General features: G+C 38.2%; 1 protein-coding gene across 3 annotated transcripts in view; it reads left to right on the forward strand.

The window, feature by feature from the left end:
* Window positions 1-20,701, forward strand: part of LOC125241225 (acyl-coenzyme A:6-aminopenicillanic-acid-acyltransferase 40 kDa form) — a 105,901-nt gene extending 85,200 nt beyond the window's left edge. For all 3 annotated transcript variants that reach the window (XM_048149593.1, XM_048149591.1, XM_048149592.1), the window contains exons 2-10: window positions 6,730-6,824; window positions 7,896-8,090; window positions 8,688-8,795; window positions 10,439-10,540; window positions 11,171-11,303; window positions 12,367-12,459; window positions 13,491-13,632; window positions 19,498-19,691; window positions 20,559-20,701. In XM_048149593.1, coding sequence (XP_048005550.1) covers window positions 6,730-6,824; window positions 7,896-8,090; window positions 8,688-8,795; window positions 10,439-10,540; window positions 11,171-11,303; window positions 12,367-12,459; window positions 13,491-13,632; window positions 19,498-19,691; window positions 20,559-20,671 — 1,175 coding nt within the window. In that variant the 3' untranslated portion in view covers window positions 20,672-20,701. The remainder of the gene's footprint in view (window positions 1-6,729; window positions 6,825-7,895; window positions 8,091-8,687; window positions 8,796-10,438; window positions 10,541-11,170; window positions 11,304-12,366; window positions 12,460-13,490; window positions 13,633-19,497; window positions 19,692-20,558) is intronic.
* Window positions 20,702-27,077: the final 6,376 nt, after the last annotated feature.

Raw genomic sequence — 27,077 nt, forward strand, 5'->3', positions numbered from 1 at the left:
TTTACACCGAGTGTTATTTTTTTATACATGAACTCAACTCTCTTAACAACATTACTTACTAAGAATTCGTCGTGATATTTTTTATGTAAACTGATGACTTTTATCTTGCCGCCAAATCGTTCAGCAATAACCGAATTAAATGAAACTTCAATATTAAGCAGCTCTATGACTCTTGTTTGTGGTACAATGCCGTCAGTTTTTAGAAATTAAATTTAGATACTTATTTTTAAGGATTTGTGATAATTTTGTCCATAATGGCATCACCGTCCATTATAGGGTATTTATTATTTTACATTACTCTTTATTATACTGTGCTTACACAGACGTTAGCGAATATTGGCATTGACAATGACTCGTGGTATGGTCACTGAAATTATCATGACAATGACACTGACATCACGTTGCCACACACGTGGAATTAGTCAAAGCTGTCATAATCGCTCGTTTTTATGACAGCTAATTGTTACATGGCAATTGGCAACCATACGACGGACGAAGGCTTGTTTTTGTCAATATTTTTCATTACATCGCTCGTAAACGGTGTTATTACTTATACATGCCTGCCTGCCTACTGATACCTACGTAATGAGAAATTTTACCGCCCTAGAGCGGTAAAGTGAATACCTGGGTTGACCTGGGTGGGGCCTTCCACGACCCGTCAAAAATTACAAATATAAACAAATTATTTCGAAAATCGAAATAAGATGTCATATATTAAAGAAAAAATGACGAGCACCACCAGTGGTGAACGCCGGATTGCTAAAGACGCTGGTTCGAATCCGGCCTTCACCACTGGTGGTGCTCGTCATTTTTTCTTTAATATATGACATCTTATTTCGATTTTTAATTTATACATCTGACTACTTAAAAAACACAAATCAAAATATTTCTTAAAAATAATTTGATTTGTTCCCATAGTTGCGTAAATTATTTCGAAAATGAACGTAAGTTTTCAATAGTATTTTATGTAACACGAGTATTTTTTTACTCAGTTAAACACCGTTGCATACAATACTTTTTCTACGACCATGCACTTAGGTTTTAATAGTTTTCTTGAATAACTTTCGTGAAATTCACACTGTTTCCTGTATTTTGACGCAAAGGATTGCCACTGTCAGCTCAGCTCCCCAAAGCCATCACGCGCGCCGTATCGTTCGTTATAAAGCATTGCCATGGTAACAGAGCCAAACAATGCGTTTTCAGTTTTTTTCGATACTGCGCGCATGCGCGGAAAGCCGGCGGACGCTGGCTTTGGGGAATAGACTTTTATGTAGGGTTTTAAAGATCTATGCACGACCCTGTAAATGACGAATAACAGTTCGGGAGTAGAAAAAATAAATTAAAAAGCGTTTCTGTCGGCTATCAAAATTGCTGCTCACTTACATAGCATAGTCCAACTTTATTTTTTGTCTGTAAAATAAAAAGTTAAAAAATATGCAAAAATAGGAAAACTCATGATTTCTATTGATTTAAACTCATAGTTTCTATCCAGTAACATTTATTTGCAAAACATTTGATCCACATATAATTTCGAAAAATTTCTAATGCATATCATATCATCATTTGAAATAACTAACAAACAGTTTAAAACTTTGTTATCACTATCAGTATCACCAAAGACATATATAACTCCATATAGACAGATAAAGTCTAAGAATAAAACGTACCTCAGTAGGTACCATACAGAAAAAGGTACGGTGACCTAGATGGCATTACACCTTTGGGGTACGCTCAGCTAGATGGCGCTAATATTAATATTTGACATTTTAACACATATCAAGCTAAGAATATGGGCCAAATTGTCAAAACTGAGGTTCAAAAGTTTTAAGCCTGTGTCAAGAGATGGCAGTCTATGCACTGTGATTACACATTTTTCTTCGACAGTAACTCTCTATAATACTCGATCCTCGTTGGTATCACGTAACAACAATAAGTTAATTGACTTTTACTTCTTATAGAATTAACAGTTTATAAATTTGTTTAATAACACTACATTAGTAATTTAAGTCATTAATATACATATGAAAATAGTTATTTGAGTAAGCCAGAGATTTGCAAAGGTTTCAGTACACGAAGGTTAAACAAATTATACCCCCGATTGAATTAATATTTTTCAGTACAGATGTTGTTGTTTTTTACGCACTAGTGCGAGAAGTGGTTCATTCTATGCCAGGTCGAAACTTCGGAGGGTCATCTGGGGGCCAATTTTTGAGTCTCACGGCGTTCGAATTCAGAAAATTGTCACTGAAAATAATAGGCAATTCACCGTTTTCAACCGGTATTTTAGTGACAGTGAGACTCAAAAATCGGCCCCCTGTACTGAAAAACGTCGTACGATATACGTGCTAAAAGGAAATTCGTAACTCGTGTCGATTTAAAACACCCCCTTCGGTCGTGTTTTAATTAATCGCCACTCGTTTCGAACTTCCTTTTTACGCACTTGTATCGTAATGTACTATTTCACCATACGAATACGAGAAAATAGTACTGTAAAACCTCAAAATAAATTTAGTTCACAAATTAAATAAGAAAACATTTATACCTAATTCGAAATCGTATTCTATATCAAATAACCACAAAATTAAAATTTTGAAAAAACCCCCGACCGCGAAATAGTAGACTGATTTCCATGAAACATGGCTAAGAACACTCCCGACTAGTTCAGCTTTCAGACAAAAAAAACTAAATCGAAATCGGTTCATCCTTTCGGGAGCTACGATGCCACAGACAGACACACACACAGACAGACAGACAGACAGACAGAACGACAGACAGACAGACAGACATGTCAAACTTATAACACCCCGTCGTTTTTGCGTCGGGGGTTAAAAATACAACTATATTTCTCATCCGTTGTTCTTCTTATCGTATGAAGGGATCATAAGTTCATCCGTTGTCGAAGTATCAAGAGAGACCTTAACAGTTAGTGTGGTGAAAACTTCTATTACACATCAAATAAATTATGTAATCGTAATAAAATAATTTTTAAGAAAAAAAAATCGCCGCCTTTGGAGTTCTGGTGAAAGCTACTTACGAATGTTGGATTATGTAGAAATGTGTAGGTATTTTTTTATACTACTTTTAATGCTTTAATTATTTGATGGCAACACAAATGAATATACGTATAACGTTAAGGTTTGAGGAGTTTCCTCAATTCCTCATGAATCCGATTGTAAGAAATCGAAGATTAACCAAATTTGACTTGAAATCTCAATATGCTTAACAAACATAACAAATCTCATAACACATAAATGTCACTGTTCTGAACTTAAATGCATGCTGTTCTTATAAAAATACCAAAGTCACTATAAGTGTGCCGTTCAGATTTAAGGAGTTCCGTTCTGATCTTCATCAGCAGTTCCACTGCATCAAATGTCACTGTTCTGGATGTAAGTGCATGCTGTTCTTATAAAAATACCAAAGTCACTATAAGTGTGCCGTTTAGATTTGAGGAGTTCCGTTCTGACCATAATCAGCAGTTCCACTGCACCAAATGTCACTGTTCTGGACGTAAGTGCATGCTGTCCTTATAAAAATACCAAAGTCACTATAAGTGTGCCGTTCAGATTTGAGGAGTTCGGTTCTGACCATCATCAGCAGTTCCACTGCACCAAATGTCACTGTTCTGGACGTAAGTGCATGCTGTTCTTATAAAAATACCAAAGTCACTATAAGTGTGCCGTTCAGATTTGAGGAGTTCGGTTCTGACCATCATCAGCAGTTCCACTGCACCAAATGTCTCTGTTCTGGACGTAAGTGCATGCTGTTCTTATAAAAATACCAAAGTCACTATAAGTGTGCCGTTCAGATTTGAGGTGTTCCGTTCTGACCATCATCAGCAGTTCCACTGCACCAAATGTCTCTGTTCTGGACGTAAGTGCATGCTGTTCTTATAAAAATACCAAAGTCACTATAAGTGTGCCGTTCAGATTTGAGGAGTTCCGTTCTGACCATCATCAGCAGTTCCACTGCACCAAATGTCACTGTTCCGTACGTAAATGCATGCTGTTCCTTCAAAAACACAAAAATCACCATATGTGAGCCTTTCAGATTTGAGGAGTTTCCTCAATTTCTGCAGGATCCCATCATCAGAACTGGGTTCTGAGAAAAATGGGACCAATCTGTATGCATATACATTCAATCAAAAAATAATAATTCAAAATCGGTCCAGTAACGAAGGAGATATCGTGAAACAAACATTAAAAAAAAACATACAGACGAATTGAGAACCACCTTCCTTGAGAGATTTGAGGCGGCGGTTAAAAACGTCGCGTCGTGGAAACTTGTCCAAAAAGTATAAAGTCCATAGATGAATCCTACTGAAGATAATTACAACTAATCGAGATGTAAAAACAAATGTTAACAAAATACCTTAGTTATAGTTCATACAGGTAATTAATCTAACACATACAAAAGTTTCTCTTAAAATTTACAATTTGAATTTACCATTACAAACAACATTTAAGACATTTACGTAAATACTCTACACTACTAAAGTTTTTTTTTTTTTATTTATTGAGGGCATCAACAGCGATACAAGGAAAAACAAATGCTTATATTAAAATACAACACAGAAAGCGAATAAAAGATGTCCACAAGAATACAATGAATACTATTTTCAAAAACTTTAATAAATATGAATGGCCCATTTATTAATATTTTACTCCGTTTAGCCTCACATATTGTTCACAAAACATGTGAAGTAAAAATTGATACGAAAGCGCTGCACTACTATGTGGCAGTGGTAAAGACTACTACCGCCATCTGTTGGTAATCTTACGAACCAAAAATGCATATTTTATAAAACATGTTATCTGTCCAAAATTTTACAAGAAAATTAAATAGATTACCACGTAATTATATGTATGTCTCATTTCCAAACTTCGTCTAGCCTTTTTTTAACTTTTTGGTAGGTAGGTATTTGTTTTCTTTAACTATCAATACCTTTGCAGGTTTTTTTCTCACACTGTTTAATAAGTAAATAGACATTGCACTTTGTTAAAGACGTTGAAGTAGGCATAGAGTATTATTCTAAGTCTATGGAAGTAGGTAACATTATTTCAAAAAATATCTGCAGATAAGATTAACGGTCATTTACAGATGTGTAACCGCCGTTGCGACGGCACTGCCGTCGTTGTGACTTGGCAGCAAAAAGCGCACTTGCTTCGGCAACTTCTTACGGCACAACCTTTTCATTTCACAAGCATCGATTTTTCGATTAATTGTAGCCTCGTGGGACCTAATCTTCAAGACCAGAGCGTGGTTCTCAGCAAGCAAGGTACGTACTTCCTCGTCCTCCGGACACTTCTTTTGAATCTTCAATATTTTCTTCCGAAGACAGCTCAGCTCGAGGTATGACGCTGTTATTTCTTGGAAATCTGGCTCAAATCCTGAGGGCTTGTGAGTTGCGGCGTCATGATAAATGTCATCATCTGTGGAGTTCTCGCTTAATTCTCCCTCAGAGCTGTCGAGATTGCCTAAAGCATCAAAAGCATTTTCCGTAGGGATGTTAACGATCACTTTTGGGTTCTTCAATATCGATGGCAGGTTTTCATACAACACAGCAGCCTCTTGGCTACCCCTCTCCCATTTATTTTTTTTTCATGAGTCAAACTGGACTTTTCTCCGACGAGTTTGCTTCGACACAAACAGCACGTCGCAAAGTACTGTATTTTATCGCCATCATTATCGATTGCTGTCATTTTGCTATTTTTGTTTTATTCAATATAAAGATGCAGGAAACTGTATAAATATACCAAACACTGAATTTGCACTGATAAATCTTCTTCACTGTTTCCTTTTTAATTAACCGGCTCTGTCCATATATCACTCGTCTGATTAAAATAGCTTATTATTTAGTATTACAGATTAATATTCAAACCGTCGGTGTCTTTTCCGAAGAACATCAGAAATTTAAATACACTTTTTCGACATAAAAGGTTCGTGTCTTTACTGCCTTTAGACAATATTCATAATAATTTATGTAAACCCTAATTACCAACTGTCACTCACAATTTAACACATTTCACCAACGAAAAGTAATTATTACGAATTGTTTATGATTTTTAAATGACACAGCTCTTTTTCAAACCGTACCGCTGTATGTTATGATGAAAGCGAACAGTCCTGCAGGAATCGAGACAACTATTTTAGCTTTGCATGGGACTAGACTAGACGAGCTTGTCCACTGCAAAACGTAGTGTTACGCAAAATATACAGATGGCGCTGATATCTATTCAATTTACAGCCTCCTATCTTTACCCCACCTCATGATTACTTATAAGGACCGTAACGTGTTACGATTAGAAAACTCTTTTAAATTTTAGCTTGTTTTCATAGTACTGTTGATCCTAGAGACGCTATCAAACATAAATAAGTTCCCCAAACGGTATACCCCAGCAAATGTTTTGTAAAAACTTCATTTTCCCATCATTTAAACCTTGTAAGGCGAAAATAAACACGTCAGACAGACTTTTACGCCGGTAAGCTTTAACCATTAATTTAATTGTTAACAAGGAGTACTGAGCGTTTCGTTTCGTGAACGTGCCATTCGGCTACGTAGTACTACGTACCCTGTGTGCGTAACCGAATGCAGTAAACGCTCACGATAATATCTCTTTCATAGCTATCTATCTCTATCGCTCTTGCTTATTAGCGCGACAGAGCCAGTCTACATTTCTGAGCCGTTTGGCGTCGCACTGATTTTAACTCGATTCTGTCTCATTCCAGGAGCAAATGGAGCGCAGGCGGCGGATCTCGTCCGGCGAAACGCCGTGCCCGTTTTGTACCTCCAGGGCTCTCACTACGAAATTGGCTATGACCAGGTATGTATGGTCACAGTGTAATAAAGAGTACTATCGTACAGTATGGCCACTCCCGCTCCCCGCTGAAAGTGTCGCCCACCCCCTCTCGGTTACCCAGTTACCGCCTGTCAAAAACGCGAACAGTCGACCTGTGATATTTCACTCATACAAGCATAGTACGCGTTCACCTGCACGAGCTTAGACTGTGTGCTAGGAACGCGCCTCTTTCATATATTTGATCGCCAGTGTCCGAGGTGTGGTATGGTATACAGAATTACAGGATGTTCGCAATATGACCCGATACAATTTTTAGAGGATTTGTAGTGTCATTTCCTTCTATTTCGTCATTGGAACCTTGGTCCTAGGAGCCACGATTCTGACGGATCTAGAGATAAGGGTAAGTGTGTCATAGGCGGAATTTTTTTTATTTATTTTATTTGTCGATACGTTAACATGACATTACAGTGAGCTAATACGCCTTGAAACTTAAATAACACATAACAACGTATATAATTAGATAGGTACACAATATAACACTAAGTACATCACATTACACTCGATGGCCTAGCATCCATAACCTCACAAAACCTCGAGCATTCCTTTCTCACAGCCGCCCATCGCCATGCAATCAGATCGCACTCGGGTGTTGACGCCAATAAATATTGCGACGGAAATGTGTCTGGCCTTCACATTTGGCCTGTTTTAAAAACGATCAGTGTTTATTGAGAGTTCAATACGTCTACCACTAATCGTGAGTAGCAAAGTAGCAAAAGTATGAACTCGCAAACCCACCTGTGACAATGAGTAAAAAGGCAAAATGTGAAGGCCAGACACACTTAACCGTATTGACCGTTTTCTTCCTAAATCATCCAAAATCTGATATTGGAAGCTTTAAGAAGAAACTTTATGTGGCGATGGCGTTAAATGTATATATTATAACTTATTTGATGGTCTTACAAATTACAGCATAAAACTAACTTTTAGTCAGTGTGTGTATCATACCTTCAGAATAGGCAAGACCATAGACGAGTATGTGCACAATATTTTTTTTATTGACTTGAGTAACATACATCAACTGTTAACAAATTCCAGGGGCGTACCTTCGCATCGGTTATCCAAGCGTTCGTGAAGCGACACTTCGAAATGCTGCCGTTCGAAGAAGAATACGCCACTGAAAAGGGCCGCGCTGCCTACGAAAAGACACTCGCCAATATGAGGCAGCGGTACCCGTGGTACGTGAAGGAGATTCAGGGGATCGCGGATGGGTCCCAAGTGCCATTTTACAAGGTGAGTCTCCAAAGACACAGAAGACAGTCTTCAATAAATACTCTTGAAGGTGAAGAAGATCAGAGGGAGCTCGAATAGATCCCAAACATTCTTTTTACAAGATTAACGAACGTTAAAAAGGTCAGAGGAATTGCGATTGGCTCTCAACTCAGACTCCCTTATAGATCTTTCGTGTCATTACTTAGTTTCTGGAGGAGTTTCTTCAGCTCAAATTGACTTAGTCCTAGTACTTAGTTTAAGACACAGAGAAGACAATATGAATCAGAGCTATACTAGGTACCTACCCCTAGATTTAGTCCTTGAAGAGATTATGTCCTTGTCTGACAGTCATACAATCATAATCTATTATATACTATCCATGCCGTAATCGGCAACAGCGACCCTAGCTAGTTACGTTACGAGCGTGTGCTCGGACATGGCTTGCAAAGCCGAGCTTGGTCTTGAAAACTCTGTCGCACGTGGGGCAGTAAAGTTATCCAGAACCATTGTATAGGTGTAATTATAGGAGGGTTTCTGCCGAGATTTCCGTATCTGACGCTTCGTATCAAGCTCAATGAAACGAGCGTCTTCAGAGTCTTAATAATTTACCGGTTTCAGATATTCCTTCTCCACTGCGACGACATTGTGCTAACGGCCAACGACGAGCACGCGCCTCGGCCAGACCACGGCGGCTGCACGTCCATCGGAATCAACACTGATGACTACGTTAGTATAAATAAGTATTTTTGCAAAATTCATTTTTGGCACAAGCTTTTATCGCCGACTGTACCTTTTTTTCGACAGTCATCTACTGCTCTCCGAGACGTTTCTAAAAACCCCTTACTCGATGGGGATACGACGTATAGCCGAGTGTTTATGACCACCTTTCTGCTCTATCACAGAACTATATTTAGATAGAAGAAACAAGTTCATCTATTTGTATAGGGGCCGAGCGTGTCAAATTTTGTACTGAAGTTGTTTCTTGCCTGTAATTTTAAATATGTCTCAGGCTCTTGATTGTTAATAATTTTTGTGTTGTTGCAATTGAATATCATGTAACGAGGCATTTTTTATGTTTTGGTTGACTTCAACTTACAAAAATTGACGCCCGAAAGCTGCGAGCTGCGATTAAAGACGGACAACTCAGTGGATTTCACTGAGTTCATTTGACACGCTAAGTAGATGAGTTTGCTTGATCTATGGTATCTGACATCTGTCATCATCATCATAATTTACATAATATGTGTGCTAAATTTCAGCTCAATCGGGAATTGGGTCATTAGCTTTTATGTTTTGACCCAAACTAACATACTAGGTACTTAAGACCGTTTTCACATTATCCGATCCGATATCGGATGTCGGAAGGATTTCAATGGAAAAAATCCAAGATGGCGCCTGTAATGTATGAGATATCGGTCCTACATCCGATATCGGATCGGATAATGTGAAAACGCACTAACAAGGCATGTTGAATAAAAGCTTGTAAAAACTAGCATGCATCCATACTAATATTATAAATGGGAAAGTGTGTGTGTCTGTTTGTTTGTCCGTCTTTCACGGCAAAACGGTGCGACGAATTGACGTCATTTTTTAAGTGGAGATATGGATAGCTGAAGGGATGGGGACTGACATATTAGGCTATTTTTTGTCTCTTTCTAACGAGAGCGAAGCCGCGGGCAAAAGCTAGTAGCTTCATAGATAAAATATTGTGCGAGTCCATATACTTAAACATTTCCATTTATCTTCGGGAGCGTCGCCACAAGGGGTAACAACTGCAACCCAGAAAAAAATGTATATGGCTACCTATCTCTTTTTTAGCTGACCTCCCTTGCGTTGCGACGCTTTTGCCTTTTACTTTCCAGTTTCACGTACATTTCTGTCTCATCATATTATGACTTTCATCCCTCCGCATCACAGCCCAATGCAATTGCGATTTGCCCTAATGGTTTGTGCATTCTCTCTATTGCTCTGCGCTCCTGCATATTCTAGTAAAACCAAGGCGATCTCTGGTCCTCATACCGTACCTACTTTTATATTTTTTACATAGGTACTGATATTGTCAAAGACATATGTAACTCCGTATAGACAGCTACAGTCTAAGAAAAAAACGTACCTCGGAACCATATAGAAAAAGGTACGGTGGCCTAGATGGCGTTACTCCTTTGGGGGACGCTCGGCTAGATGGCGCTAATATTAATATATAACATATCAAGCTAAGAATATGGTCCAAGTTGTCAAAATTGATGTTTAAAAGTTTTAAGCTTGTGTCGAGAGATGGCAGTCTATGCACTGTGATTACACATTTTACTTTAACAGTAACTCTCTATAATACTCGATCTTCTTTGATATTGTTAATTTATCTATTACAGACGGTTCTGGGACACAATGAAGACGCATTCTCGTCCACACTCAACCACTGGTACATAGTGTCAGCGCACGTCACACCCACTGAAGAGGACAGGAAACATGGGGTGAGTTAGTACTAGTGATGTGCAAGTTGCGGAAACTTTCCAAAAAATCTTAAATTTCTTGAAAAATTAACGAAACTTTCACGAAAAATAAAGGGAATTTAAATTTATGAAATAGAAAGTTTCCATCCACACAATTGTCAATACAAAGTATGGAAAGTTTCCGAAGTTTTCCTATGTGAAAATTTTAACAAAAACGACGGGGTGTTATAAGTTTGACGTGTCTGTCTGTTTGTCTGTCTATCTGCGTGTGTCTGTCTGTGGCATTGTAGCTCCCGAACGGATGAACCAATTAAGATTTTATATTGATGGATTTGATTTAGTTTGATGTTTTACAATGGTTATAATGTTGGTGTGGTGAAAAATTTTGTGTTTTACTCGGTGGCAAATTTTGTTTAACCTACGTGCCTTGAAACTTGAAACCCTCGTAACGCTAAAGATTTCACATTCTGAACCACTCGTTACACAAGCGATTCAATATTTATTTATTTATAATATAATATTGGAATCTTTCGCTTGCTCGGGTATCAATTTTGGGCCGTGCAGTTAAGCAACAACTTTGCCCCCTTGTTTTACAAATAACTATTTCAATACGGTAGTTTTATGTTGAATGCTCATGTTCATATGTTTCAGGCAGTAGACGAGCGGTATTCGTCCCTATGCTACGCAGGCAACATGCCAGGTTACACTATGGGCTTCAATGAACACGGCTTGGTATTCTCAATCAACACACTCAGCCCGCTGCGACTGAAGCCTGGAGGCACACGTGAGTACAAGGACAGTGTGTTAATCTCCCGCGATCGGTATTAGGCTCTCTCGCACGCGCCGCGCGCGACCTTGGCAGCGCCACGCAGCGCGTACTGACGCGACCGGCATCATTCCGGTCCCACATGTACTCTCTGCACCTCGCTCGCGCAGAGCGCTACTCAAGGACTCAAGGACAAACCGCGCGGCGCAAAATTTGTTAGAAGAATTATTACTGGTTTTATACTGTGGTACAAGTCACCCCCATGGACCAATTAACTACCTACATGTACGTATAGGTAGGAGGTATTCTGCAGTCACTGCACATTTCCGGTGCCTATCTGCCAGAAAAATGCTAATATTGCTTTTCTAATTGGCAGAGTGTAACCAAAATATGTATTCTTTACAATCATTCTAAATATCTCAAGTACTAGAGCGTGCAAGCGAGCTACATCGGAAGCAAAAATTTTGCTAGCCACAAGATGGCAGCACTTTCCTCCTAAGCACAACACATAGAACACCCTCTGTGGCACAACTCAACGTATGGAACCGGCAGATGGTAGTACTTGCACATTGACACTTCACGCCAAAGCAAGTTTATGTTTCCGATATTGACCACGAGATGGCTCTTCCAGTACGCGTTGACTGTTTTAGTAGTTATTTTTTTTCCCCTCACTAGCTCGGAAACACGTGTTTTGTCCTTTAATACCAGCGGGTAAAAACGCGTTTTATCCACTAGTGGGTAAAGTAATTTGACCTTGAATAAAGTCAAATTAACTGCTATAAAATTGATAAAAGTAGGTGAATCTAGTAATAAAGATAATTTACCACCTGTGGAACTACTGGAAGCAGTGATAAACGCATTTTTTGCGTTGTAGTTTCCTCGCTATAGTGAGGGGAAAAGTTTTGTGTTACACTCGGGTGCAAATGTATTTTACTTCTCGTGTGTTAAAAAACTCGCAAGTTCAGGATTCTATTCTCGAACTCAACTATAGAATCCTTTCACTTGCTCGTTTTTCAATTCCACACTCGGCGTTAAAATACAACTTTGCCCCCTTGTATAACAAATAACTATTATGTTTCAGCACGCGTGTTCATCACACGAGCGTTGCTGACGGCCAGAAACTTCGCTGAAGCCGAGAAGATCATGCGGGATGATGGACTTGGAGCTGGCAACGGTGAGGTTTTTGTATTTTTAACCCCCGACACAAAAACGACGGGGTCTTATAAGTTTGACGTGTCTGTCTGTCTGTCTGTGTGTGCGTCTGTCTGTGGCATCGTAGCTCCCGAACGGATGAACCGATTTAGATTTAGTTTTTTTTGTCTGAAAGCTGAGTTGTCGGGAGTGTTCTTAGCCATTTTTCATGAAAATTGGTCTACTATGTCGCATTCATACATTTTGTAAGGCGTTAATGGAATGGAAGTTTCGAAAAAATGTATGGAAATCTTGGGATATTTTTTTTCTCCTATCAGGATCGAAAGACCTCGCGATTCTGAGTATTAATCGCGTAAAAAATGCCACTAGTGGTGGACAACTTTGAAAAAAAATGGCCCATTTTCACTTTTAAGTTTTCGCTAAGCTACACTATAATTATTAGCAAAGACATATGTAACTCCAACAGACAAAGTCTAAGAAAAAGGTACGGTGGCCTAGATGGCGTTACACCTTTGGGGTACTCTCAGCTAGATGGTGCTAATATTAATATTTGACATTTTGACACATATCGAGATTTTGACACATAGCAAAGAATATGGGCCAAATTGTCAAAACTAAGGTTCAAAAGTTCTAAGCCTGTGTCAAGAGATTGCAGTCTATGCCCTGTGATTACACATTTTACTTCGACAGTAGGTAACTCTCTATGTATAATACTCGATCCTCTTTGATATTATAGACCGTCAACCAAATCTTGTCACTAGAAAAAGGCGGCAAATTTGAAAAATCGCGGGCTAGCAACACTAGTTTTGAAAATCGGTGGAAATTCGCGTGTCATTTGTATCTTATCTGTGGAAATCTCCACCCTACCAAAAAGAGAAATAACTAGCACATATCCGTCCCTTTTTAATACATTATCTAATTCGTAAGGAAGGAGCGAGGCCCTTGAAAAAAAAATATCTGTGGCTGTTCGACGTACATTGCTGGTTTTTGTTCGTTTCATAGGGATACCACACTTTAGTTTGGTTGACAGGCTATAGTAACGTATTCCTTCAGGTTTCAACATCAACATGATTTGGTCGGAACCCTGGGGCGCACGACGCCTCTACAACGCCGAGGTGGCTCCGGACCTAAACAACAGATACTCCTCCGTCAGCGTTCGCAAGTACGAGAGGGATTCCCTCGCACACACTAACATGTGAGTATCGTTTGTCCCTTTCTATCACACCAACACGTCGGAAAGAGACAGACGATTTTTATCGGCTTGATAAGTTTAGTGAACGTTTATGAATAATGAGGTAAATGTGATAAATGTCTGGCGTCTTTCAAAATAAATCTCGAATATCAAATTTCACCATCTGCACGGGAAGCATGGTCGCGCGATAGACGATAAAAATATCAGGCCGTCCCTATCGCACTATTAGTAAGTGCGATAGAGACGGCCAGATGTTTTATCATTTATCGCGCGACCATAACTGCCTGCCTGGACGTGTTTGGGCTCATTCTTCTCAGAATCACGAGCTGATTCGATCCTGACGATAAATAAATGTGTCCTCATTTTTTTTCCTTTACGGCACGATTTTAGCGAGCGTGGCGTATTGAAAACTCGAATTTTGTATGGAAAATTTGGGACACACTTTTTTATCGTCGGGATCGAATCAGCGGGCCGATTTTTGAGTCTCACGCGTTCGAATTCAGAAAATTGTCACTGAAAATAATAGGCAAGTCACCGTTTTCAACCGGTATTTTAGTAACAGTGAGACTCAAAAATCGGCCCCCAGTTCGTGATTCTAAGAAGAAAGAGCCCAAACACGTCCAGAACTGGTGACATTCGATTTTCGAGATTTATTTCGAAAAACAATCAACATAGCAGTTTGATAGGCATTCAAGATTTGAGGAATTCACACACAGAAGGGATGGGGTAGTTTTCGGTCAGCGTGGGGCTTTATGACTCAGGCGAGTGCTAAGGGTGGAAGAGGTGTTGAAATTCCGAGAAATTTTCATCTATTATTTCAACATCCAGTGCCTAGTGAACAATTGAAAAGAAAAGGTTTAAGTGGTCAAATAATACCTACACTCAAAAACAATCTTATACTAGTGGCTTTGTGAGCTGTAGATTTCGCGCCAGCAACTTTAATTCAAGTTCATCAGTGTCGCCCACCAACCTGTCAGAAACTACATATGAAGTTCACTTCGCCAATACAATAAAGACTTAAGAGGATACGATACCGAAGCACGAATTCAAATTTGAGATTTTTAGGTCTTTATCGCCGTCGCGCTGACGGGGGTGGAACCCACAGAGAGGCCCTTAATCTGAATCCTAGGTCATAGGCCAATCTAGACCCTTTCACAGTAAAAGTAAAACTGACTTCTGTAGCAAATAAAGGACGGTGTTCTAGAGTGGCCTAGGATTCTACATAATTGGTTGACAGTATCTACCTACCAAAAATGTATGTGAATCTTATTCTTTTTTTTTGCACATGTTTGACAGAAGTGACAGCGCAGGAAAATTTAACTAGGTAACAATTTGGTACCTATTATACTTACCAGACACCGGATTATGTTCCAAGGTAATTAGAACTTTTTAGCAGAATTCTAACAAAAAATCTGCCAAAGCATAAGGACCTTTTTCAGATGGAAAGCTACATATGCATCTTATATTTCTAATTTTCTAGGGTTGTGTATACATATTACCTACCTAGCATTAGAAATACAAGGTTTAGCACAGAACAAGACCAACCATAAAAATGCTTAACTAATTTGCCAGCTAAATTTAAACCTAGGTATCGGTACTTAAACGTATTGATTGATATTTTTATTATTTAAAACTTATTTATACTTACATATCAGCATTTCTGTTACCATAGAATTAAAACGTATATAACACTCATTTCATCTACCAACTAAGGGCATCTGTAATCTACATACAAATAAGGCCCGGTTAAAAGTCTCAAAATGTTATGTACATTTTATAATTAGATAAGTGTAAATGGGTCAAAAAATTGGGTCCATGTGCAATTGTGCATTAAGTAGGTGCACTTTTCCCAAATTGCTGCATGTATGAAATAAGGCCCATCAGTAACTTAACAAAAAATAAGGTATTTACATACCGAATTAAGCGTAATTGTGTCGCTTAACTTCAAACCTGGATAAATCCATTCTGCTACAAGGTTAATATATATTTTTTATATGTTCAATCTTAAAGCAGAATGGATTTAAGTACCCAAGTTTGAAACTAAGCGACACAATTGATAGTATGTATCTAGGAGATATTTTCTTTACAAAATCGTATTATTCAAGAGCGCTATGATAAACGCACGTCGAAATAAAGTAAAATTTACAATATTTACCGATGAGATTGTGCTCTGTGTGTCAATGGTAAACATTAATAATATGAAAAGTAATTGTTTCAGTCAGAGCATCTTCACTCGTCAATTTCGTCTTACTCTTTAGTTGTGAAACATGGGTGACAAAGGACGGTCGCCGGAAGGAAAAGAATAAAAATATACGGATACCTATATATATTATAATATTTATCCCGTAGGACAGCAGGTTACTTCAAAGTACTTTAATTAACTACCTAATTTTAATGTTGTCTTCGGTTCCCGTCGTCGTTCGTCGTTCGTCGAATCCCGGTAAGGGTATTTATTTGTGTGATGAGCACAGATATTTGTTCCTGAGTATGTATTTATCTATTTAAGTATGGTTTTGTATTTATCTATGGGATATGGGTTAAATTGTGGCGTAGGCGAGAGGCTGGCAACCTGTCACTGCAATGTCACAGTTTCGTTTTCTTTCAACCCCTTATTTTCCAAGAGTGGCACTGAAGCTTTAGTAGTTTCATGTGTTCTGCCTACCCCTTTATGGAATACAGGCGTGATTGTATGTATGTATGTTATCTATTTAAGTATGTATTATTTATTTATTTATTAGTAAAAACATGTTTACATGACATTACAGTAAAACCAATGCGTCACGAAACTTAGATAACAAAAAGAAAAAAAAACAGTAGGTAAGAACATGAAAAAAAAAAACAAACAATAAAGTTTAAAACTAAACAATTTATTTGGGCGATGACGTAACAGCGTGGCTCCGTTGCGTCGTTTGCCCCGGTGTAGGATTCGGCAAGTTGCCCCGGAATCGCCGAAAAACCACACCTTTCGGCCAGAAGTCTGCGCTCGCGATGGTGTCCTGCGCTATATCGTCGCCTAGCACCCATAGTACAAGCTTTGCTTAGTTTGGGGCTAAGTTGATCTGTATAAGGTGTCCCCAATATTTATTTAATTACTTACCATAATCATAATGTAATAAAATGTGCATTTTTTCGTGGTTACCAACATGCATACCAACCATAAAAATGCTTAACTAATTTGCCAGCTAAATTTAAACCTAGGCTATTTAAACGTATAGATACTTTATATACTTTTATTATTTAGATCTTATTTATACTTTTCGGCAAAGCATTTTTGTTACCGCAGAATTAAAACGTTGGTAATACTCATTTCATCTACCTACTAAGGGCATAATTATGTAATGTTGCTTGTGCAAACAAGGCCCGGCTATTAAGTTTCGAAATGTTATGTACATTTTATAACTTGATAAGTGTAAATGGTTCAAAAATTTCGTGCAGTAAGTAAAAAAGTAAAAAGTAAGTATTATTAAACAGAAAAACTATGGGTCTTATTTGATGCAGGTATGAAATAAGGCCCATGCCGCCCATGTGTCCACATGTTCACAACCTTCGATACCCAAGAAGTAGCGTTGCGGAAATAGAGATGGATCGGATATAATCTTCAAAGATGAGCTATCGTCAGCGCCAGTATTTGAGAGGTGGCCTCAGAGTGGAAGGCGACCCCGCAAACGCCCAGTACTTATGATACACAATACATTATAATATAATATATTGCCCCGTAGGACAGCAGGCTACCCCACACTACTTTAATTAAGTACCTAATTTTGTCCCTTTAAACTTAATATGATAAAGTCTGCATATCTTGACCACATTGACCTTGACGCACTGCTTGTTAAGACTTGAACCCCTCTAATTTAGAGTACCATATCCTAAATGCATAGTCCTGAATAAATGTGTTTTAGACGACAGACCGTAGTATAAATACTTATCACAAAAATTGATGATTGAATTCATGAACACAATGTTTACACAAAGTTATAAAACTTAAGAAGCGAGCGATGGGCCTTATTTAGAGAAGTAACTATTTAGGGCATTTTGTGATTCTATGTCTGCGAAGAAAATATACAAAACGGCATGATTGATAAAACTTAGAAGAAATATAAGCACTGGGCCTTATTAAGGGCAGGTACTGGTACCAACCTGAACAAACTATGTATTACTAAATAAGGCCCATCATTTTTTTAAATATTTTAAAACATGACTTAAATTATTAATATTATGTCTGTTTTTATTGTGTGTAAATAAGTACATATAATATGACTAATATAACTACTTACCTAATTGGTGTTCGGCAGAATAGTAATAAATAAACAATGATGACCGAATACCAAATTTTCGGCAAAATGGCTGAAAAGACCGAATACAAAATAGTTGCCTAATATTCGTGGAATCTATCGTAAAATACAGCATAACTTTATAATTGTTACTAGTATAGTATGAATTTTCTGAGATGAACTTTTCGGTTTTGCCCTAATTTGTTAAACAAAGGCCTTTGTTTCTATTATTCGCGGTGGTTAGCTGCCGTTTCCACAGCACGTGCTAAAGTCTCAGTGTAGTTAAAAAGCAACTATCATGATAGCAATAAGGTTCAAATTTATTAAACAGTTTGCAGTGTGCAGGTAACTTTTTTTGAAGATGACAAAACGTGTTATCTCCGAAAGGGCTTTTTATGGATTTGAACCTTATTGCTATCATGATACCTAGTTGCTTTTTAACTACACTGAGACTATAGCACGTGCCGTTTAAACGGGAGCTAACCAGAAACAAAGGCCTTTGTTTAACAGATTAGGGCAAAAGCGAAAAGTGCATCTCAGAAAATTCATACTATAAACCAATGACGAGAAAAGTTATGCATGTATAAAATAAACCTATACCTGTATGCAATTGTTACGTACCTATACTTATAAAAATATGGACTTAGTATTTCCACAGAATATATAATACAGATTCAAACTTTCACGATTTTTACACATATTTAAAATTGCAAACGGGACTTAATCGCGTATTTACTATGTTTTAAACACTAACCTCCGTCGTTTCATGGACGGCATTGTCCCCGTGGTCTCGGAGCAGACTGGTCTTTTTTGGACCACCAATTTTAAATATGAACATGTAATAGTACGTATTTCTAACTAAAAAGTTCGTCAAACACGGTATGTCGATATTGCGACGTAGTATATCGATAACTTTTCACATCACTAGATTATCGACATTAGATGTCGAGTATTTCCCATCACTTTATTTCAGTGTACGTATATAAAAACTTAGCCCCGCCCCTAAATTTGGTGCGATAGGGACAACTGCAGCTCAGGCGCGAAATCCCGCGTAAAAACTGCAAAAATCGAGGTTCCGCTCTCGACTGTTTCCTCCTCCAAAACTTAACCAATCGTTACGAAATTTGGAAATCAGAATGACAAGGAAATTATCTGTGTCGGACCGTTTCGTTTTTTTGGATAATTGATCTCAGTTTTGAATACCACGCCTTTCTTTCTGGCAAATTCAATTAAGCCGTTTTGGCCAACTTTGAGAGGCTCTAATTCCTTTTAAAACAAAAATATCAAAAAAAGCAAAACGGTCCGACACAGATATTGATAATAAAAGTCTGTGTTGAAAAAACCATTGATCTAGCTTCAAAAACCAGAGAGGAAACAGGCGAGAGCGTTTGTATGGAGAAATGAGGGGTATCGTAGCGTCTTAATTACGCAGGACTCGATATACCTAAAGCGAACTTGAAGTACAGTTCGCTTAAATAATCGCCATCACCTGGCGTCCGGGGCAGGCATTCGTCTGGCGTTAAAAAGTTTAAACTGTAATTTGCATATTAAGTGAACTCATTATTGCTTATCTAATGTTTCTCATTTATAATTCCAGTTACCAAAACTTGAACGTGACCGAAGTAGTAGGCATGATAGTGGACAGCAGTATGGCCCGGCTCTGCGCCATACAAAAACACGCGCCGCCACAGACTAGGAAAGACGTGGCGGATATCCTGTCTGACGCTGAAGGGAAGACCTTCTCAGTGTGGCAGAACAGACCCGAAGCCGTCGTCAAGACTATAGCTACTGGTATGTGACACCTTAAATAAATTACATGAGAATTAAGAAAGGAACAAAATATGGGACGCGTCCGGCGGACGCCGTCCACTTCCGCGATCTAGATAATGCATAATATACACTAAATTGTGCAAACTATCATATCAACGTAAGCCGTGGACGTGGCATTGAGCGCACGGTGGACGTCCGGACGACATCTGGTGTGCAGGATGTTTTAAGACTGTGCACCAGGGAGAATAGAGGTACTGTGCACACTTATCAGTCGCGGTCGTCAGCCGCATCCGTGTGACGCGTTCCATAATTTGTTCCTAGCTTCAGCCTCTTGAACGCCAAGAACTTCTAAATACGTATACCTACCTAGTTGTGCTCATAGCCCCATGGCCCCCATGGACTACAAAAAAAGGTGTTACGGAACTTATACTGTATGCTGAAGTAAGTTTTAGTATTTCAAGTAAGGTTTAACATTACTTTGCCTGCGCCCGTGTCTTTGGCGTATGAGTGAAGTTCCCAATGTTGAATGGGCTCTGATCTGACCCACCAAAGCAAAATTTCCAATTTAAACAAAGTGGGACTCATTGCTTGGAAAAGGTAAACAAACACGCATAAGCCTCAGACAACATGTAAATGAATCACCGAGGCAAATGCGAGGATATAGATATAAATTATAATATGATCTGAGGCTTTATCTCTGTCCTAAAATATTTATCTGCGCAATGGAGTCCTAAACCGAATATTATTTCCTTTAGCGCAGATTATGCTTACGTTTGACAGCGTTTCGATCGGCGTCGAAGTAGCGTCATACTTATGTCAATAGAATAGAATAGATATGTGCTTTTGTCGGCAAAGGTCAGAAAAAAGTTTTACGTACATTTGTTTCAGGTATCTTCGACCTTGAAAAGCGGACGTGGAGCATGTACATCGGCAAAGCTAACGAGTCGGAGCCGGTCGCCGTGCTGCCCATCCGGTTCACCCGGCTCAGCGAAGTCAACTGAACCGGACCGGACACGGACGGGACGCGGACCTAACACGGACCGAACGCGGACCGGACACGGACTGGATAGACGATCGTTTATTATCATACATCGGGGTTTTGGGAGCGGGAATGATTTACACTAGCCTAAAAAGGGTGAAAACGATGAACAACAGACATTACTTTAACATTTTTAGGTACATTTGGAGCCAGATACATAGTTTAATCTATATTTCAGAGTTATAAATACACGAATTCATTCCCGCTCCCAAAACCCCGATGTATGTTTATTATACTGTTGTGTTATGTGTGCGATTGATTATTAGTGCATTCAACGAGAACGTCCTTTACGAAATCCTTTTTGTATGGCATATACTCGTACTTCATTTATATCCGTAAAGTACGGGATAATAGCCGAAATGACAATCTTGGACGCTAGACGCCGATCGTAACGCAGTCTGGATTTGTCGTGCAAATACAGAAGAGCGATAGAGATAATCGTAAGCATTTGTGCATTTTGCTACGTACCCTGTGTGCGTAGCCGAATGCACAAACGCTCACGATAATATCTCTTTCGTAGCTATCTATCTCTTGCGTATTAGCGCGACAGAGCCAGACTACCCTTCGCGGCGTTTCGTTTTCATTTCGCGTCGCACAAATTCCATTCGGCTACGGGGCCTGAAGTATTAGAAAAATCGCATTTCGTTAGGGAAGTTCTCTTGGAATGCTTCTATTATTCCTTTGTGTAGTGTAGACTATTGAACTAGAGATAAATTAGACTTATATTAACCGGGATATAGACGTAATATCGGGAGCTCGGCAACAACCAAAAAAGGAGACAAAAATCAAAAAGGTAATCACGGTGTATATCCCGGTCAATATAAGTCTAATGAAAATAACCGCGAAGCATTCAAAACTCTTAGAGATAATTTGTATGGGATACCGATATTACTGAAAATGTGAGTATCACTCCAATGTTCTGCTACAAGCCCATCTTATTTTCATCAAGGAAGAATGAAGCATTTTAAAAGTTCCACGAACTACAATAATTAAAATTTTATATTTTTTTGTACGGTCAGCCAAGAAAGTGGTTTACCACTTTTGGATTCTATTTTTAAACACATAAGGTCGAAAAGTGGTAAACCACTTTTTTGGCTGACTGTACCTACTTTATATGGAAATTAGTTTTCTCATTATTTTGTACGAATACGCCAGATATTACTGCGCTGCTAAGGGGTACGAACACGACTCATAGGTTGGTAGGTATCCCTTGTTTTCTATTCCTGAAGGTTTTGTATGTGTTAATTATATCGAACAAACTATTATTTAAAAAAAATAGTATTTTAAAGAGGGCCATTTAATAAGATATATTAATTTAAACTAACACGATCTTCACTCATATTATTAAATTAAAACGGGACTTAATCGCGTAAAACTTATGTTTATATTTAATTTAATAATATGAAGTATTAACCTAATTAATTAAGAATGAAGAATGCAAATATTCGTTTTAGCTAATAGCGTAATAGCGACACCCTCCTATGGATTCTTAAATAATAAATAATTGATGGCGATTCACACACTTACATCGTATTAACTAGAACGTTTTAACCCTTTTCGCCGCCACGTCAAAAAAGTAATAGCGAGCTACCATCGCCAAGCGCATCGCATGCACGCACTGTATCGCAAATTGCACGTCAACTGTCAACTTTGTCTTGTCCACTGAAGGTGTGTTTTGCTTTGAATTTTCCAACTTAATATCAAGCAAAGCAAAGACATATACGGATAAAGTCTAAGAAAGAAACGTACCTCAAAGCCCTAGAGAAAAAGGTACGGTGGCCTAGATGGCGTTACACCTTTGGGGAACGCTCGGCTAGGTAAATAAATAAAATAAATAAATAAATATTGAGGACACCTTACACGGATCAACTTAGCCCCAAACTAAGCAAAGCTTGTACTATGGGTGCTAAGCGACGATATACATACTTAAATAGATAAATACCTACATACATAGAAAACATCCATGACTCAGGAACAAATATCTGTGTTCATCACACAAATAAATGCCCTTACCGAGATTCGAACCCAGGACCGCGGCTTAGCAGGCAGGGTAACTACCGACTGAGCCAGACCGGTCGTCAAAGGTGGCGCTAACATTAATATTTGACATTTTAACACATATCATGCTAACAATATGGGCCAAATTGTTAAAACTGAGGTTTAAAAGTTTTGAGCGGCTACCTAATGATTCTCCGACAATTTTTTAGCCGATTATTGATTCGCCGACAACGATTCGCCGAATGCCATTTAGCCGAATAATCAAACTATCGCTGTCACTTTTGGTCGAATAACGTTACGTAGAATCTTGGTTCACATACAGTTCAGTTCGCTTCTGTGCAAATTATCCGAACTATTATTGGACATTTTTCATTTAGCAAAGTAATATTTTCGTTTAGGCCATGTTTAGTCGAATAACGTTTCACATTTCATACATTGTTAAAATATTTACGAATGAATGAATTATCGCTGTTGTAAAAAAAATACGCACTTAATAGACACGTTTTTTCTTAATCAATGTACTTCTTTTAGTTGCGGTAATAATTTACATATACTGGCTACATTATATTCTTGAACAGAAAATTGCTAATTTCCGAATAGGAGAACTATAGTTATTTGTTTTACAAGGGGGCAAAGTTGATGTTTAACCGCACATGCCAAAATTGATACCCAAACAAGCGAAAGATTCCAATATTGAACCGCGAGCGTACCAAGTGGTTCAAGAAGTTGAATCTTGAGCGTTGCGAGGGTTTCAAGGCGCGAATGTTAAAGAAACTTTGCCACCGAGTGAAACACAATTTTTTTCAACACACCAACATCAACAAAATATTGACTATAAAACATCAAACTAAATCAAATCCATCAATTTATCCAATATTTATTATTCAAAATCATCATTTATAGGTAAAATCTACCAGCCAGCTTAAGACATCAAGTTAAAATTTGTATGAAATTACTTTGCTCTCTTGTGGCTACAATACAATTTTGCTATCTGTTGCAAAGAAGATCTGAAGCAAAGAGAGCCTTTACCAGTTGGTGTGGTGAAAAAAATTTTAAAGTAAAAATTTGGTGAGCTGAAAACAACAATACGTAATTTACTCAAATTAATCCTTAGAATCAGAACATGAGGATTATAAATAAGTAGTTGAATTAAATTTGACTTCCTCTTATAAATGATCTAACAATTAGATTTTTGAATCAGTAGAATAGTTTGTACGCAAGTTCCAGCCAACTCACAAAAAAAAATACCAAATGATCACTCGACCTATTGTGTTTCGACCAATTTTTTGTCGGCTAATTTTTACAACTACTAAATGAGTAATCGACGAAAAGTAAATCGGCGTATCAAATTTCTGCTTACCGACTCCGTTTACGAACGAATATTATGCGAAATGAGAATCTTCCAATCGTTATTCGGCCAAAACAGACGTCGGCGAATCGTTGTCGGCGTAACGAAAATCGGCGTATTTTATTTCGGAATATCAATCGGGCACCGTTTTGAGCTTGTGTCGAGAGATGACAGTCTATGCACTGTGATTACTGATGTGCCGACGGAAAGTTTCCAAAATTCTGAAATTTTCACATAGGAAAGCTTCGGAAAGTTTCCATACTTTGTATGGACAATTGTATGGATAGAAACTTTCCATTTCATAAATTTAAATTCCCTTTATTTTTCGTGAAAGTTTCGTGAATTTTTCAAGAAATTTAAGATTTTTTTGGAAAGTTTCCGCAACTTGCACATCACTAACTGTGATTAACTGATTACACATGTTAGTTTGATAGTAACTCTCTATAATACTCGATCCTCTTTGATATCAAGTCGTGTCGTGTGGACTGGACCAAATGCTCGGACTTCATGTCAAGTCAATGGCGGCGAAAGGGTTCAAATAGAGGAACGTAAGAATTTATATCAAGTCAATGGCGGCGAAAAGGTTCCGCACAGAAAACCTATTTTTTCTACTCCCGAACTGTTATTCGTCATTTACAGGGTCGTGCATAGATCTTTAAAACCCTACATAAAAGTCTATTCCGCAAATCCAGCGTCCGCCGGCTTTCCGCGCATGCGTGCAGTATCGAAAAAACTGAAAACGCATTGTTTGGCTCTGTAACCATGGCAACGCATTGTCATAACGATACTGCGTGCGTGCGCGGGAAGGCTTTGGGCAGCTGAGCTGACAGTGCAAACCTTTGCGTCAAAATACAGGAAACAGTGTGAATTTCACGAAAGTTATTTAAGAAAACTAAGTGCATGGTCGTAGAAAAAGTATTGTATGCAACGGTGTTTAACTGAGTCAAAAAGTACTTCGCCTCAAATTGTTACCCACGCCACTCGTCTTTTTTGACCTCCTTTAAACGCCTGTTGCATAAAATACTATTAGCGACTAATGTTTTTTTTATTTTATTTGGTTGTCTTCTATTTTTTTTTTACTTTCATGTAGCGTGAAACGTTTTGTATCATATTACAAAAGGTTAAAGTTGTAGGAAAACCGTAGAAAAATGTGCACTCTCAACAAGATTAATGTAATGAGTGTTAATCGCCTAATTGTTTATAATAACGTACTTAGTATACGTAAGTAGATATCGACGAAAGTTACCAATATTGTAATAAGATAATTATTATTTTATAAGAGTACTTAACTTATGACTTGATGTGTGTAGTGTTGTAGTTCAAAATAAAAGTATTTTAGCATAATATTTTGTATTAATTTGTCTTTCCTAATGAATCCATTCCTTTCCATAAATGAGTTATCGGTGATATCGCTTCGCTTCTGTGTAAATAGAAGAGAAGAGACGCGATGTTGTTTTATAGTTAATCGCTAAGCTCAAACTATAATCAAAGAGGATCGAGTATTATAGAGAGTTACTGTCAAAGTAAAATGTGTAATCACCGTGCATAGACTGCCATCTCTCGACACAGGCTTACAACTTTTGAACGTCAGAGTTGACAATTTGGCCCATATGCTTAGCTCACAGGTGGCTCACAGACCTATCATTTCGCTTACGCTGTCATCCTATTTCTATAGCTTGATATGATATGTGTTAAAATGTCAAAATAAATGTTAGCGCCATCTAGCCGAGCGTCCCCCAAAGGTGTAACGCCATCTAGGCCATGGTACCTTTTTCTCTATGGCTTTGAGGTACGTTTTTTTCTTAGACTTTATCCGTCTATACGGAGTTACATATGTCTTTGTTATAATAAATCGCTCGCTCTCTCTTTTATTTACACGGCATTTGTTCCTCTTCGCCGATAGCTCATAGCTAAGGCCTTATTTAGACGGCGTGCGAACTCGCATGCGATTTTAGTTACATTGCGGGCTGTTGAGGTTACATACAATTTTGCACAGCCATCAAATACCGCAATGTAATAAAACTCGTATGCGAGTACTCGAACCGTCTAAATGGGCCCTAACTCGCTTTTGATGGGACAAGTCTCAGTCCCACGGGAGTTTTGCTAAAAATGATTCACCAATGTGGCTAATAATTTACAGGTAAAAAGAAGATAAATGTTAAAACAATCGTACATTTTGACTATTTTATTTAATTAATATTATATTACACTTAAGGATTTAAATATAAGATCTAGTATATTATAATTATGATTCTAACAGAAGAAGTTGAAATCCACTTTGAGAATGTAATAATTAATACGATTAAATAAGTGGCTTTCCGTTACAGAACGGTCCTCCATGTGTTAAAAAGACGTTATCATAAGAAGTTCTAACAGAAATTCGTCCGTACTACAGATAATTCTTACGGACTCTTTAGGCATAGAATGCCACATAAGGCAAAAGAAAAAACCGTATATTTCTATAGTCATTAGTCAGCATATACTAAGACTTTATAAGGCCCGCGCGGTGAGCGTTCAGTGCAGACGTGTTGCAAAATTTTATTTTAAATATTAAATTCCCTTTAAACTATTTTGACACTTACACAACTATACATAAAGTTTAAAAAAGATTAAAAGCAGTGCTTCCGGTTACGTCCTTTGATCGTCGAGTCGCCAGTGCAGTCCGAGCGCTTCACGTATACGACACAGATCATGTCGACGTTTCACTCCCCAACTAGAAGTGACCCGGGCGGTTCACAAACAAACTTGTCCGCGGAAGTCAAATTTACTGATGACTCAAATATTACGTTACGCAGCGTCAAGCGTAAGCACGAGAACTCCAGTACAGACATTCTAAGCGAACTTGCGGATATTAAAAAAGAAATGGAAAAATTTGTTGACCTTTAATGACCTAAAAAAGGCGTTTGATACTATCAGTCACGAAATCCTACTGAAGAAATTGAGAGACGCTGGAATCACGGGTGTCGCGCTGAAAATATTCGAATCTTATCTCTCAGAAAGAAAGCAAGTTGTTAAAGTTGGT

Source organism: Leguminivora glycinivorella, chromosome Z (genome assembly GCF_023078275.1).
Source record: "Leguminivora glycinivorella isolate SPB_JAAS2020 chromosome Z, LegGlyc_1.1, whole genome shotgun sequence".
NCBI lineage: Eukaryota > Metazoa > Arthropoda > Insecta > Lepidoptera > Tortricidae > Leguminivora > Leguminivora glycinivorella.